Below are 16,965 nucleotides of genomic sequence, written 5' to 3'. Positions count from 1 at the left end.
AAATTCAAATCAATAGTAGAACTAATAAGCTCATTCTTACTAAATAAAAATAGATGCTAAACAAACTAGCCTTTTAGAATGGAGTTGATTATCCACACCCTAAAAAAGATGCAGCTTCATTTGAAGGAGTGAAGAAAAGCAGTGGGCTGTGTATGTTAATGTGTGCACATGTGCTTGCGTATGCTTGTGTTAGTCTTTATAGCACTTAACATCAGAGGGGCAGGCTTACTGCTCCTGCAGTGGCCAAGGACACTTGCTTCATCAACCATGCACTTTTAAGCATGTATTTAGAATTAATATCAATGGTGTATCATTGTTTTTGTTCAAGAAAACAACAATGAAATAATAAAATGTACTTTTCAGAAATCTATTGCCTCTTTTAATTATTTTCCCTAAATGAAGATGGTAGCCATAATGCAAAGTGAATAATAAATAATGAATTTTTTATTACACTGTTTAGGCCTCTTGCTCTGACAGCAGGTTACTATTTCTTGGCTTTATATTTAACCTGCTATCCTTACTCTCTACATTTCGCTAACATACTGGCCGTACACCGTACATGAGCATATGCCTGTGCAACTTAGAAGAAACACCAGAATCATGCAGAATTTCAGCTGTTTGAACCAACATGCATGCAAAATCTCCTGAAAACACTCACCTATATACTAGCTTAACAGCATTTCTGGGACCACAAACACACACGAGTACCTGACACATTTTCCACAAACACTTTGGTAGTAAGACTAGGCCAAAAAAGTGTATCTTGATTGTAAATGGAAAAAAGAAAAAGAATGGTGCCATGATCCCTCTCAGAGACACAAGCCTTTGTCAGAAGGCAGCAGCCCCAAATCACTATCATTCCCAAAACCTTAATCACAGTAATTAACTACAAATGGTTAATCACAATCAGAGCCGGTCTCAGATCAAAAGCTGGTAAAAAGCTACATCTATCAATTCCATTGATATGAATGTTTAACATAAAACTTTCAGGTTACATGTTTACACAAAATACAAGATTTAAGGAATGGAAAGTAGAACTTGAATACTTCTCCGGCAGGCAGAAAAGAGCTTTTTATCTAACTACAGATTAATGACTTGTTAATAGTGTGGTTAAGCACTATCAGCAAGTCAGCAGTCCATTGGGAGGTAAGATGTGACTTGCGGTGGAATGCCTTTGGGTATGAAGAGACACGTACATCCAAATGAATGATCACTTCTGAAAAAGCAAACTTAAGGCTATACAATTTATGTAAAACCAAATTCTTAGCTACATGTTTAGTCAAATGACATGACAGCTGGATAATACCCAGTAACTATTTGTCAGAACCAACTCAGTTGTAATTATACAGTGTTTTTTATTCCTACTCTGATAATAATTTAGATTTTTTGATACACATGTAGTTCATTTTAACATACTTCATATTGACATAAATACCAAATTTCAAGCAGTTCCCTCACTACAGATGAGATAATACTTAACACTAGGAAATCAGGCTACTCCTTGGTATCAAACATCTGCATGGAAGAGAACTGTCATTAACCAAGATGGGCCAGAAAGCTTCTTACATACCCTCAAAGAGCTGTTCGAGACTACATGAGCTCTAATTCTCCAGAGGACCTTTGTAGCAGATTGGAATGAGGCAAATGCATTAAACAATTTAGATGATTATTTCCAGAAATACTTCTACAGTACTCAAGTGTCAAAATGCTTTTAAATCAAGCAGATAGCACGTGGCAAGACTTATAAAATTGACTACAAAAATTAGATGCTCATACTCCATGAAATTCAGTTGATTCCAGATATATAGTTCCACTGCTCATTTTTAAAAATTCATTCATGACTGACCATAAGATAAGAGCAGTTTCTTAATGAGTATAAAGCCCAATAGAAATAAAACAAATTTTTAACGTAGACATATTTTACATGTCTTGCACCACTGTGAAAACCATTCTTTTACCTTTTGCACAGAAATGGGTCATTACATTACAAGGTGTGCTTTCAGTGCAGTTCACCAGGTTTCTAGAAGATCTCCTTCTGTCTCTGGATTCACAAAGGATTTGAACCTGATGTACATTCGTGTAACTTTGGTTCATGAGAACAAAATATACTTGCTCATGCCTTGAATGTACGTGATTGTGTCATTAAAGATCACATTTGCAAGAAGCACTAGTAAATCAGACAGCTTCAACAGGGCAACCATTCTGGCTCCTTCAAGATCATTTACAGGTACCTCACCATAGTTAGGGATTTGTTCCATTTTCTGTTTTCAGAGGAGGTTTCCTGCTAAGTACTTAGAAAAAGCAAAATGTCATTTTAAATAACTTTTCTAGTGCAAATATTGCACAAACATAGCTTTTCCTGTATGTTTTTACAGTTATTTTCCGCAATCTAACCACAAGGAATTGAATATACTGCTTTAACCTCTGCTAAGTATGGTTCTTCTACTTATTGACAGCTGGTGTTGATCATTTGAACTGGAAAACTTGCAGGAAGGAAGCACCTGAATTCAGCTCTGAGTGTTCTCCAAAAGTTTCCAGGAGTGTTTTATGATACTGTTCAATGTCTTTAATCAACTAGTTCATTACTGGCTGGCAGAAACTCTTTGTTGCTGTGAACTCACTCAACACAAAGTTATTTTGTTCATAGTACTGCCATTTCCTTTTCAAATTTGTAAGGTTACCGTGCATCAATCTCCTGCTGCTCTAGTCTGGCAGTCTTTTCTCTAAGCTTTTATTTTCCTAAAGGTGACTGTTTTAACAGCTCTCAGGTCTTTTATTTCTCAGGATCATTTTCTTCTTCATTCCTAATAATATCAGACCACCTAAATTATTTTCTGTAAGCCTTCCATACACTGCTGAAAATTTATGGCAAGATTTTAATTACCCCCCCCCCCCCAAAGGCCACCCCCCATAAGTTCTGGCTCAAGCCCACCACAGTAGTGCAGGCATTTCAGGATACACCAAGTACGTCCTTTCACAAGCTGATGCACCTTTCCATCCTTAAATTGAACCTAGCAAGTATCTATATAATTTACTTGTTCGGTACCAAAGGTATTATATGCTGCTTCTTAGCAGGGATTATTTGTTCCAGTTAAATGCAATGTTAAACAAATCTTTGCAACTTCCAGTTGGCTAAGAATATGTGCCGAGCTGCATTATATGTGCCTGTAAAGGACACTAAAAGTCTACCCTCTACCCTAAAAACGAGGTGCTGTTGGAGTACTGTGCTAAAAATTGGGGAAAAAAAAAAAAAACAAACCACAAAAGAGCAAACCTCATTTCTAGTTCTACCTCTACCACTGACTTTTTGTTGAATATTACTAACAAATCACACAAGCTCCCTCCATTTGTTTTTCAAGATATGACACCAGAATACAGCTATTTCATAAGAATATTTCAAGAACCAAATACTAGACATTCTTTCAGTGCTTTTGTCTTCTTCTTGGACTCCTTGTTGCCTCCCAGCTCTCTCCAACTCTACCAGCATTCCCTATCTTACCCACCTATAGGTTAAATACCTCAGATAACTATATGACTATAGGCCTTCCCTGAATTCATCTGCAAAGCAACCCCTTTCTTTAGTGCTAAGTACCATGTAGTGGTCAGCAAGAGCAATTTCAGAATCAAAACATTAATGATGACAATATAAACAATGAGAGAAATGCATTTAAAATGGCTTCAGGGAAGCAAGTTTAGAAGACAGTGGAGAGTGATAAGCATGCATTTTCTGACTACCTGCTTGGCAACAGGAATAAAATTTTTAAAACCACTGATGGGAGGAGATTGATAGACCAGCCAACATAAGAACCATCTACCTATAAGTATTTTCTGTTGATTTTTTTTTTTAAATTGCTCTAAATTCTAATTTGCTCTTAATTCTATGTAATTTGCCTCCCCAACTTCCAATGACATCCCTAATTACAAATGACTATAGCAGAAATATTTGGACAGGCATGGAAAGCCTAACTCCTTTGTCTGTTGTCTTCATCACCAAGGACAACAGTCCCCGCTACAAGCTTTCACCTTCTCTTGCCTTCCTTGCATTTCTTCTGAGCAACACAAAATTTTTGAGAAACACCACACAAATGATCTGCCAAAAATAGGTATCAGATAGTCTCTTTCATTACAAACTTAAACCAATCCCCTTTAAAACACAATCGGTATTTAGTGGATCTCTTCTCAATATTACCCATCCTTCTCATTGATGTCTTCACAACTTGTGGAAAGACTGTCATTGATTTCTCTGGGATTTTGATGAGATTTTTCTTCTCTCACAATCACTAATTCTGTTCTTCCTGACACTCCTGAAATGCCTAGTATCATGCATCTTAAACATCCCTCCCTTCCTCTGTTTCTCCTACCTCTATCTGCTACTCTTCCCAAAGTTTATTCTTCTATCACCTTTTTATATCACTTTTGTCACATTAATTGGTAAGCTTGTCTCCAAGAAGTTAATTAGCTCAAGGCACAGATCTTTCTGCTTACTCCCAATACTTAATCTCTGATCATATTTAGGTTTTATAATCCCTATCAAGCCTTTTATTAGCTTTTGCTTTTATTACTCCTATAATCAAGAAACACAATACATTGGACTTTTGTCTTGTGTAACAGTTGGCCATTCTAAAAATATTAGGTCTGTGGGGTTTTTACGTTCTCTACATTTAATACTTTTTCAGCCATTATAACATTAGTAATAAAGATAAGTACTTTATGCTTATGAACTTCATGCAGCAAGAACACAGAGGAATACGTGCATTCCCACATTCCAAATATTTCTGCTAACACATATCACTTTGCATTTTCCACCACATGGGTGGGCACGCAGGTTTCACAAGAAGCCACATGCAGAATAGAAGTTGTAGCAATACCTGGGAAAAGTGCTTAACAGAACAAGTAATTATGTGTTCAATTTCTATTGAGCTGAAGTGGAATTCAGACCATAAAAAGTTTCTTCTTTGAAAATCTTGCTTCTGCCTTGCCCTTGACAAATGGAGCCCCTAATACACAGCAACGTAAGCAGCACAGAATTTTTCTATTCTGAAGAGGTATTTCCATGTGGCCTCACCACCCTTTGAATTAAGGCATAGGGAAAAGCACCAAGTACCAGTGGTGGCAGCCTCACACAGCTTGCTGCTGAAGTGTGACCCAACAACTGCGACTGATACACACAAAGCCTGCCTGCCACCCATACAGCACTGCCCACATTTGTGGAACAAGTAACAAATCACCATTTCCAGAAGCCCAGAGGGGACTCAGGATCACAGAGCTTACCAATGTGGGCAAGTGCATCTTACGCACTTAGATAATCTAGTAAGTGAAAGAATTATCCTTTTGCTATTAGACTTCAGAACGCTCCTCTGCCACAGGGAAGCAACATTCTCTATTCCACAGACAGAGGAGAGATGAATCTCTGTGTAACCATAAAGTGGCAAAGTTAAGAGGAAATCTCTACCTGAGCAGGGCATTGACTCTTGAGCTCCCGCCTATCCAGCAGGAAACCCATCCCACAGATCATCAGTGCCTTTCAGATCCAGACCAGGAAAAAGCAGTGCTATTCTGCAAGCAAGAGGATCAAGCCCCATTGATGGCCCAAACTGCTGCACTGGGATACATTCCATATCAGGGGAGGTGCAGATTTCTAGTTAGTGGGGCTGGGCAGAGTCTAGACGTTTCTGATCCAACAGGAATCTTCCCTATCGTATGTCATTCTGTTTCCAATACCTGTCCCCTGCATCACCCTTGGCCCGCTGGAGGCAGGCTGCAAGCCAAGCCCTCACTAGCCCTACACAAGCAACTGGAACACCACCTTACCAGGACTTAACTCCAGGGAGTACAGGCGCAGACAGCATTTGTTGCACTACCTGATGATACGCTTCCCTGAAGTGCCAGTGGCCACATGCATTTCAAAACTGCCTCTCCTCCTCCTTGCATTTTAGTTGAGGGTATTTTACTTCCACTTTGAACAAAAAATAAAATAAAAAAAATCAGGAACGATGCACAGAGTTTGGAATGCAGCAATATGGTAGACTGAATACCTAAAAAATGAGACCAGCTTTAAAACACAAAGACAAAAAAAGAAAAAACAAAGAGAAAAGCCTCAAAAATTATAAGGAAGGGTGAGCAAACTTGGTCTCTGTAGCTGGCACCAAGAAGCAGTCACGGCTTTTACCAATGCAAAAGACAATTAGATTCCAGCAGACAAACCAGAAAGTAATGATTATGATTGCTGATGCTGCAGACCGTGGCTGGCCTGCATTAGGTTAAGTAAGCTGGATGCAAGCCAGTATCATTGAACAAATGGCATGGCACATTCTGGAGGAATCTGAGAAGAGATTACTAATATCTTAAAGGTGACTTTTCACACATGCTATCCCAGCAAATCAGGCAATTCTCTTGGCTATAATGGACGAGATCAGCAGAGGCCAGTCTCTTGAAGTTATGCACTCTTCATACAAATAGGATTTTTTTTTAAATTTATAATAATTGACTGCACCTCATTTGAGCAAAGTACCCTAAGTGCTTTATTGGTTTATTTCACCCCTTCCCCCTGTTTTAAAGAAAACATAATCTAACTTTCCATTATTCATTATCATCCAGGCAAGCTGCAAGCTAAAAAAGAACTCTAATTTTTAGCCATATTGTCTATTAAAAAATGTAAAATGTTTCCTAAAAGGGCAGGTACATTAATTAAGGCTACCTCAGAATAAATGAAAATTACTAAGAGTGCTCTGCTTTCCTGAGTAAGTTTTCCATAGATTATTTATAATTGAATGAAACCAATTACAGCATTTGTAATGGAAACTGTATATAAGTTAAACATTACCAGTTTTGCAGAAGCTGAAGACCATACCGCATGAACAGAAAAAGGTCTCTACATTTTTATGAAGTGAAAAGAGAAGGTATCATCTTTTCGGAAAAAAAAATTCCTCTAAGTAAAACAAACAGTAAATCACCGGGTACAAATCTCGTCAGCATGGCCCAAAAGGGCCTTAGTGTAACAGAGAATGAGACCCCAGATACCAAGAAGCCATCTCACAGCCAGAAATCCTGAAGGTGAGGATTGAACTCCTTTCTGTTTCTTCGGAGAAGGAAATACATCTTAATTAGGCTCAATTTTCTAAATAATGGTTATCCTTTGTAACTAATCAGTAAAGTTTTAAATCAGTATCAGACTAATGCTTGCTCAAATAGTGCAACATGCTCTGTCTTCAAAATACAATCTTACCCTGCTGACAGCTGAAAAAGCTAGAAGACTGAGAATAACACACTGGCATATAGTTTTTATCTTCAAACAGTCTGCTATCCTACAGAGCAGTCCCTAAAACAACACACAATCTTCTTCTGTGCACAGAGATTTCGTTAGTGAGAGAAAACAAAGATAACTTTGGGGAAAAAAGAATGAATGTAGTTTCAAACACAACAGCACTTTCTGAATTCATTCTGAATGGAAGAAGGAAAACATTTAAAGTTACTGCTAGGGAACTGAGAAAGACCCAAATAAAATTATTTGAATAATCATTAAAGAAAATCCTCAGCCTGAAAGACACTTAAGAAAAAATTCTACTTCTAAATCAGCTAAAAGCAATACACTCATTGAGTTCACCTGTAATAATCTGATATTCACCTGGATTATGAATTTTACCCTGCCAACAAGCTAAGCTAGCGCATATTAATTACAAGGCTAACAAATGCAATGCAGAGTTATGTTTTAGCATTTTGTAACGTGCTGCATATATTGCAGGAAATACCTGTCAGACCATTTTTTGCTGCTAGTAGTCAGAAAGCTTAACTTTATTCCTCATTACTTCTGTCTAATCAGTAATGAAGCTGTGGGATGATTTAAGAGGTATCTATCTATAGTCAGATAAAACTAATATCTATAATAGCGTACTTTGGTTTTCATTTCCCTTCTAGACTCACATAAAAATAACATCTGAGTGAAAATTAGAGTAGATGCAAGAACGTTGCTCCTTATGTGTTCTAGGTTTAACACTGCTTTATGGGATACATTATGACACTACCAACTAGACATGAGCACACTGAAGACCTGCTGTTCTGCAATGCATGCAGGCTCCAATGCCTACCGTGTGCTATCCAAGAACCTGCACAAATTTTTCCTAAGTTTTCATGTTTATCCATGGATGTCAGATAAACTAGCAGATACAAGTGTTGTTGATGAAAAGAAAAGGAGAACCTGCGGCAACATGAACTGAGATAACTACAAATGTCAAGTGAAAATTTTATCAGATTACTAGAAGCGGTTGGGGGGGTTTATAATCTACATATTACACTGACTGTAGGCCTCTAGCTCTGTCAGCTGTTCTAAACTGAGGAAAGCTGCGGCATTAGGTATCTTGGAAGGTTACAAACATACAGGCATTTTTCTCCCAGTAAAATACTTCCTTAGTTTAGAACACCTTCTGCCATAGCTTCTTTCTGCAGACTCTTTGAAGTATTATTTTCTCTTACATAATATGGTGACCAGAGTTCAGCACCGGAATTAAATTTTTAGATCTGTGCATTTCTTTCTCATTTGCTCTCTGCAAGAATTCCTTTACTTTCAAGACAGGCAGATCTATCTGCATTTTTTAGATTAGTCTTTACCCTGCTTAAGGTCACACTGCTTCATTTTTTTTCCATTGACAGTCATGTTGAATTTCATACAGCTGCATCATTAGTCATTTCAATAATTTCTGGTCTAATCTTCAACACCTTGAGAGAACACCTGCCAGTCATATGCTGCTACTATTTATAAGAGAGTTCTACCATCTTAGTTCTTTCCTCCTTAACCTACCACTTACAAAAATGGATCCACTTTAAGTGTATTTTTATCCTTTACTTATGTAAATGATGTCAAATAAGTTTGGGGTTTTTTTAATGCTCTTTTTCCAAATCTTGTATGACAGGTATACTCATTATAGAGCCGTACCACCTTCCTGATGTCTCAGTCAACAAAAAAACAACGGGACTGTAAAATTATAAAAGTTAATTTCTTTTACTTTATTTAGAAACCTACTTTTCTAACCCGTTATACCAATTCCTGTGGAATGTTCCCACACACTATAAATACTCACACGCCAGGGAAACACCGCTCCTAGAGTTACAGGATCAGATGTTTTAGAGAATGAAAATACATTGTTTACATCAAGTATAATATAACCCAATTTTTGTTTAGAAAATTCTGCAGAGAAGCAAGAGCTATCTGCTTTACAGCATTGCTTTTCAAGGAACAAACTTCCCCCCCAACCCTTTCATTCCAAAGCAGAGTCTACTGAACCCCATCATAATCATCTGTAATGTTTTCACAGACCACTAAACAAAGATCTAGTTGAAGACTAAAAACTGATGCAAAGACAACACCAACTTGTGTTTAAATGTTTATTCATCAAATAATTAAAGTGGTAAATGGGAGTAGCAAATAATTAGAGAACACTTACTGTAGCAGAGAGCTGTGGTCCATTCAACTGTGCATGCAGGATGGCTTCATTGATGGAGTTCCGGATTCCCGTCAGTGCAATTTCCAGATCATGTGAGGCAGCCATTTCGTTAGTCAGATATTCCAGTGTGGAGATATACTCCCTCCATTGTGCATCCAGTTCTGACACACTGGCCAAACAGCCCCTCATTACATTTAGACAATATCCGACACAGGGTCTGATTAGGGTCAGGCCCTGGCAATGCGGGCAGTACTGCATCTTCACTAGAGCTTTGCTACATTCCTTCGTAAGAGCTGCATGTTCAGTAGTATTTATCACTTCAATGCCCAGACTGAGGGCCTGGCTGAGCATCCTACTTGCCCAAAGAGATTTTGACAGCTCTGTAACCATGTTTTTCGAATAGCGTCCAAAAGGATTTATGTCTTGCCTTGTAAGCCGTAGACACTCTGTATAGTCCTCTGATAAATCTGTAATTCCTGGGTTTATTAGCCGACTATACACCAGAGGAAAGAGACTGTCAAAGAACCGTAATACTGCACTTTCCACTGTAGTTTCTGCACCCAGAATGTAGAGAGAGATGTCTGTAAAAAGTTCTTTAACAGGCTCTGCTGCTTCTTTTGCCATAGGTCTGTAAGCTGTCTCAAACAGGGAACTTGTGCGGTTTTCAGCAAAGCGCAGCAAAGACTCAAAGGCCTCTAAAAAGGGGGCAGGGGAGAGAAAAAACTAGAGGTTAATAGCAAGCACCTGACATCTTAATCACAGGACTAATATTGTCCTGACCAGGAACATCAATAGTTACATGAAATCTGCAGTATGAATACACTAATAGTTAATACAGCTTTCATCAGCAATATGATTAAAAAGACACCTAAATCTTACGTGTGCATAATAAAGACAACACATAATACACAAATATTTTCTTTAAAAAAGATGACTGTATTCTCACTAGCTAGATGCTGTCCCAAACTCTAGAGGTCAATGAAGGACTCACACAGACTCCAGTGAGCACAGCCAAGGTCTCTGCAAGATGGCTTTTGTAACTGACACTGCACTTAGGCAGTTCAACTAGATACATTTCCAAAACATCCCTCTAGCTCAATGAAAGCTTGTGAGATAACTGAACGCAAACAGAAGTTGAAGCTTTTGTTTCACAGTGCTGTGAGTGGGCGGCTGAGAGGCACTTCTTGCAAAGTATAACTCAAGGATGAAGGAAAGATCCTATGTGAATAAATTCTCTCCCTGTTAACATCAGCTAGGTCTGGACACCAGCCAGAGCGGTTGGGCAGGACGACATCAAGTCTGCTATGAGCCAAAATCAAAATGAAATAATAAAGTCAGGAAAACAGTATCTCCTTTAACTATATCATTTTTGAGCAGCCTAAAAAAAAAATAAATAAATAAAAATTAAGGAGTGCCATGGTTAACACATTTCAAATTGCAGAAGGCAAATATTATACACGCAAAACACTGATTGGGGGTACTAGAATTCATAGGCAGAGACAAGGAAGGGATCAGTTCCCAAGATTATTTTTAATGACACAGAAGACAGTAATCCACACCATTCCTACTGCTTTCTTTGGAAGCCCTACAATAAAAAGCCTCTGACATAAATCATTCTTGCGCTCATCAGGATGGCGAGTAGTTCCAGTCAAGGCAGGAGACCTATCACTTTATGCCTCCTGAGGACTGGCCAGATAATGGGTTTTCAGTCTAATCCTACTCTACATTCATCTGAACATCACCATGCGATTCACTGCAATGTAACACAAACCGAAGTTGCTCAAAGATCAGCTCAGCAAAGGAGCAGATACAATACTGTAAGTCAAGATCAGCATACAGTGGCAAAGTTTTGTAGAAAAGCCTGCTCAGTGCCTTCCTCTATTACATCTCCCTGGGCAACTAACTTCCTTGTTATGATAAGCATTACAATTCCTTTACCACAAAGTAAAAAGCGATTTAACTAGACAGATAATACAACAAATCTTATTGTACATTAAATCATCAGTATTTTACACACACACGCACACGCTGTATCGTTCTGCCAGAGAATCACTTCAGCATTCCCACTGGTATTACAGCAACTAATACTCTGGAAGGGCTTATAAAATCCCAGAAATTAAGAATTCAGATACACTTCAGTTGAAAAAGAAGAAAGTGCATTCTCAGGCAGAGAAACACCTTGCCAAGTTTCAAACTGAAGCGGACTTTTACAGCTGACAAAAATTCTGAAAATTGGATTTATGATGGAAATATTGACACAACCTAAACTGTAGCGCAGTTAGCTGTGTGCTACTGCACACTTTATTAAAAGTTTTTTTGTTTGCCACATCAAATTTCTAGAGGAAACCTAAAACCATTTTTGTTTATCATACTAAAAAGGCAATGGAAATATTCAAAACATGAAAACAGGGTTTTAATTTTCCTCCTTCAACTACACGTGCTCCCTTATGGATATTCAGCTTATCATTAGATTATAGGAGCAGGGACTGTCTCCTACAATGCCAACAGTCTTACGCTGTTGCTTTACCTTCCACATCCATAAAGACAGAACTGCAGACTTCATCCTCCTTATCTGAAAACTAAATGAAATGCATTTATGAATGTGCAAGTATCCTTATTGTGCCAAGAAATAACAGTCCCAGTAAAAGATGAGAGCAAAACAGTCAATGACAACGTACATCCCAAGAAAACAGATGTCAGCAGCTTTCTGGGATACTAGGTTGTAGACTAGAAACCATGTAGCATTTTATTTTCAAGCCTCTTAAACTGTGAAAATTCTGCATTCAATTAAATAAAATTCTGCATTCTTCTGAGACAAGTATGAAATCAAAATATGTAATAGCATCATTTATTTTTCATTGTGTAAGAGAAAAATTGTGATTGTATATAGCTTCATTCCTCCTGCAAAAAGAGCCCTAACATCAAAAATATGGTACAAAAAAATATTTCTGCTGATTGTAGATGTGCTGCAAACACCCATAAGGTATCATTTGCTTCCTTATCACTGCTGGTCAGACAAAAAATTACTCATGCTTGCAGGCACTCTAGCAATGATTGGCTGGTTTGAGAAGGAAATATGTAGGTCTTTTTTCATCGTTAAGGCATTAAGAGATGTTTGAGACAATCAAATTACTGGATCAGCTAGATGTTCTTACACCTTTAATTAGCTCCATGTAGGCGAACAATTTTGTAACAGTGGATAGCTTGCATTCTGGTTGTACAGAGCAGGCAACCTTAGCATCTTGTTTTAAAAGTGATTAATTATATGCTTTTAATACACCTTATATGGTACTTTGTATGGAGTTTCTAAATCCAAGGAAGGTTTACTACTATCTGAAAAACTGGGTGCTCATCTGTGCAGTCAAATACAGCAAACTTTAGACATTTATGAACTTGCAAAAAGCTGAATTCTAAGCCTAAGCATACACTGGGAGAAACATTTGATCCTCTTTCACAGCCTTTGGCTTCAGCCCCCCCACCAGCAGCATACAATGTACTATAAATTGCAAATATATTGATTCTGAGCAGAAATAAGCCATAGCCAAAATCGTCCAGTTTGATGGAAACATTATGTATTTTTTGTCTGTCTTTCATATTAAAATAAATAGGAAGGTGGAGAACAAGGTTTGTTCTCATGTTCCTCAAAAGCCCCTTTTTGGTTTAAGACTAAAAGGCGAGTGGCACAATAGCCAGCTTTGGATTTTGAACTAACACACTGGTAACTACTTAATTAAAGTCAGGCAACTTCACCTTCCATGGGCAGAATTTTGTTCAAACTGTTTATCGTGCGCTCACAAAACACCTGATACCACCACTGATGTGTCTATGACAGTAGAACACAGCTGATCAAATACAGCTCACCTCTGGAAACTTCACATCTGAACTGCTGGTGTTTGAAAATTAGCTTCTGGAGACAAGCCCCGTTATGACAAGATGCCACTCTGGTTTTGCTGCTCCGCCAGCAGCACAGGGCCTGCCAGGCCAAGCAGCTAACCAGTTTGCACGCCGGGCTTCTAGACTGGTCCTAGCATTCACGTACACTAAAAACTGTATTATGCTCAGTCTAACACACACAGATGGAAAAACATTGCTTTGCATGTATAGCATCCATGCTTATTCATCATGAGCACAGCACAGCTTGGTTTTGAGTGATAGCTTCCTTCCAACAAATACATCCATCCTGACACGGAAGATGTTTTACTTCTCTTAAACCAGCCAGCAGCTACATTTCATATACCTAATGCAGTAAAAATCACAAAGGATTCCTGACTTATCTCACACCAGCTTTTGCACCAGTGTAACACCACTAACTTCTTCAGCGGGTTTTAATCCTAATTTAAGCCCATTGTATGTCAGAAGCAGCTGCAGAATTTAAGTGTTTCTGCTGAAGAAATCTGCCAAAGGATAGTGCTACAGGGAGAAACAGATTTAGAAGGCATGTATCAGTCTGCCCAACACTGGTGTACCAGCATTTTCCAAGTATTTCCTCTATTTTTTTCACCACCTGGAGATCTATTTGGGGAAAGAACAAGTAGATTTTAAGTAACAGTACAGGCAGAGAAAAAATATCTAATATTGTAACTACAGCTTTGACTAGTTCCTCGTGTCATGTAAACACTGCATTCAATGACTTACGCTAACTCACTTCAGCAGGAATAGCTTCTTGTGTTTTTAAATTGCTGTCATCTCCATTTTAGTGCAGTCTGGTGCAACAGCTCTCAAAGTTTGTATCCAGGCCACCACCTCTTCTCCTGCAGCCTTATCCTTAGGACAAGAATCAAAGGTTCAAAACTGCCACACATCAATTTGCCACTCTTTCTGCCACAAAAATCTTTCTGAGGAATTGTTTATTTTTTCAGGCTCCCAGACTCATGGCAACATAGTCTCAAGGAAAGACCTCAACAGAACTATTCACTGAAGCGCATGACAAGTCTGCGCACACATAGTAGTACGAGAGCTTGCATTCAGGATTGCCTGCCTTCATCTCATAAACCCTAGATTTCTTACAGTGCATGACAGTCAGCAGATGTGGTCTCAGGGAATGCACACAGATGGGAGTTCTCCAAGAAAATCTGGATCCACGTATGATAGCCATGCATAGAGAAAGTTCATTTACTTCCCTCTCTTATACCAGACCTTCACAAGCTATTGAGATCCTTATTCTATAAGCAACTACAGGGTTCAGATAGGAAGCATTAGGAGAGGCTAAGCAACTTCCAAGTTGCTGAATTATGAATCGGTCCAAATCCATGTTCTTTTCTTTCCACAGGTCCAACACAGGCATGGGAACCATTTTCCCAAAATAAGGTCAATCTAAGCACCAGACACCTCTGGGCAGAGCACCATTTCTGTTGCACAGTAGCTGAGGCTCAGATAAGAGTGGCCTACTGTTTGAACACCTGTGTCTTCAAAGACCAAAGCCATAAAACTGAGTGCAAACCACAACACACATATCTGACAGGAAAGTTAATGTCACTGCCATTATGCTTCTGTGTTCTGTGTGTGACTCAAAGCTGGCGCCTTGCCCACAGAACTGACAAGGTAAGACCACCCTGCTAATGCAACGGCTCTGCACTACATTAATAATCCCTTACACTCTGCAATAATTGAACGTGTGCTGAACTTAAATTTTAAAAAATCCACAAACTTAAAAAAAAAAAAAAAAGAAAAAAGGAAACCATTATATTATAAACATTACTGAAAAGATTTAACAATGCTCAATAAACCAAAAGTAGAACCAAACACTGAAACTATCTATACAGAAATAACATCTGTGTACATTTTAGATTTGAGTGTAATCGTGAAAGAAGAATGACAAATTTAAGTAGCCCCATTATTTGTTTAGTCTCTTAGGACCACACTAATATTTGGCTCCTTTCCCTTCAACATCTTGCATTTATTACAGAGTTACAGGACGAATGAAAGCTACAGTTTGTTGAACAATAGCTTCCTTTTAATACTTTCAAGTCCATTAAATCTTCTGCATCTTTATGGCTTGCCAAAATAAAGGACAACATACTAATATTTTGCAGCAGTAGAATTTAAGTACATACTATTTGCAACTCAATGCATAAAGAACAATGTACACAGAAAATCACACCCAGATACAGATCTACGTGACACACAAATAAAATTTGGAGTTCTACTTTTTTTGATATGCAATGATCTCTGAATGTATTTAAAAGCATAAGAACAAAGAATGCTCAAAAAGCATAATTAAACAAGATGAACAGGTGGGGGTTTTTTTAGATTTTTTTAAGTAATCTTAAGTGCAAAACAAATTGTGTCATATTTGCAAAGAAATCCATTCATTCATTAAGCTGCTTTTGAAAAAAAACTTCTTATAACTTTCAGCTTCATTTCTATTTTGTGACATTTTGCTAGTAGCAAAGAATGTCAAGCATTGGAAGTTTCCTTCTTATTTATCCTGAATCACTCTGCTGAATGTAGGGCCAAAGCTCTTTAATACCCACTTTTTCATGTGCTTTACTGGTTTTAGAACAGCAGTTCTCCTATACATAAACACAGTTGCTCTTGATGAAGCTGATGGGACATAACACGCTAATAAACATAGCAGCAGTCTCACGGAAGAATTATGTCCACCACATCGTAGTTGACACTACCCCAACATTTGCAGAAAACATTGCAAGCTTGCTCCAAAACATTTTTGGGTCACAGAAAAAACTGAAAGCTCTCAGAACCAGAGCCAAGTAGAAGCATCTCTTGCTTTCTACTCAACTCCTGTAGCTGCTTTTAACATGGCAGAGTGCAAAACAGATTCAAAAGCAAGAAAGCGAAGTCAGTTTTGGAAAGGGGGGAAAGGGAAATTTGAATTTGCTCACTTCAACAGCAAGGAGCGAGTATGATGTCTTTAGAGCTAATCAATCCTTCAGAATATAGATCAGACAGGAGAAAAAAAACAAAACACACCAGCTTTCCATTACTGTGCATGGGGCAAGGTCTTTACTTAACAGTCCCTCTGTGAGTTTGTCTACATTGATAACCTCAGATAACTATCCCATCATGTACCTGTTGATAGAAACTTCTGCCTAAGTTGAAAAGTAAAAAGTCTGTGCCCCCCGCTCTGTCCATACCTAACAGCTATGGACAACACTAATTAACTGGAAGTCAATGAGTAGGATTATTCACAAGCCACTACTATCATCCTTAACCCTCTGCTCAGTTTCAAGTGTAATTTAAGAGTGTTTTTAACTTAACAATACTTATGAAAAGTTGCAAGGGCTTTAAAAAATTCTAGCAGTGAAACTTCCAGAGCAGAAGAATAACTGGTCTTTCCTTAGTAGTATCTCCTGTGCTGGGAGCTTGGACAGCAGTTTACCACATGTAACACTGGACATGAGAAAGCCTGGTGCAATCTGAGTTTCAGAGCAGCAGACCCGTTATTGTAATTTGGTAATGTCAGCAAAGAAAAGGCACTTAGGAAAACCAATTTCCAAATGGTCTGTCAGAAGACTGACTTCCAATAACAGCAATAGGAACCAAGACCATTAACTACCACCTGAAAACT

At 38.3% G+C, this 16,965-nt stretch overlaps 1 protein-coding gene across 3 annotated transcripts in view; it reads right to left on the bottom strand.

Moving 5' to 3' along the window:
• Nucleotides 1-16,965, bottom strand: part of LOC115347346 (glypican-5-like) — a 403,275-nt gene that overhangs the window by 301,988 nt on the left and 84,322 nt on the right. For all 3 annotated transcript variants that reach the window (XM_030028626.2, XM_030028627.2, XM_030028629.2), the window contains exon 3: nt 9,438-10,132. In XM_030028626.2, the coding sequence (XP_029884486.1) occupies nt 9,438-10,132 (695 nt within the window). The remainder of the gene's footprint in view (nt 1-9,437; nt 10,133-16,965) is intronic.

The sequence above is a fragment of the Aquila chrysaetos genome, chromosome 10, assembly GCF_900496995.4.
Source record: "Aquila chrysaetos chrysaetos chromosome 10, bAquChr1.4, whole genome shotgun sequence".
Classification (NCBI taxonomy): Eukaryota; Metazoa; Chordata; class Aves; order Accipitriformes; family Accipitridae; genus Aquila; species Aquila chrysaetos.
Note: the sequence above shows the minus strand (reverse complement) of the source record. Positions and strands in the feature narration are given on the sequence as shown.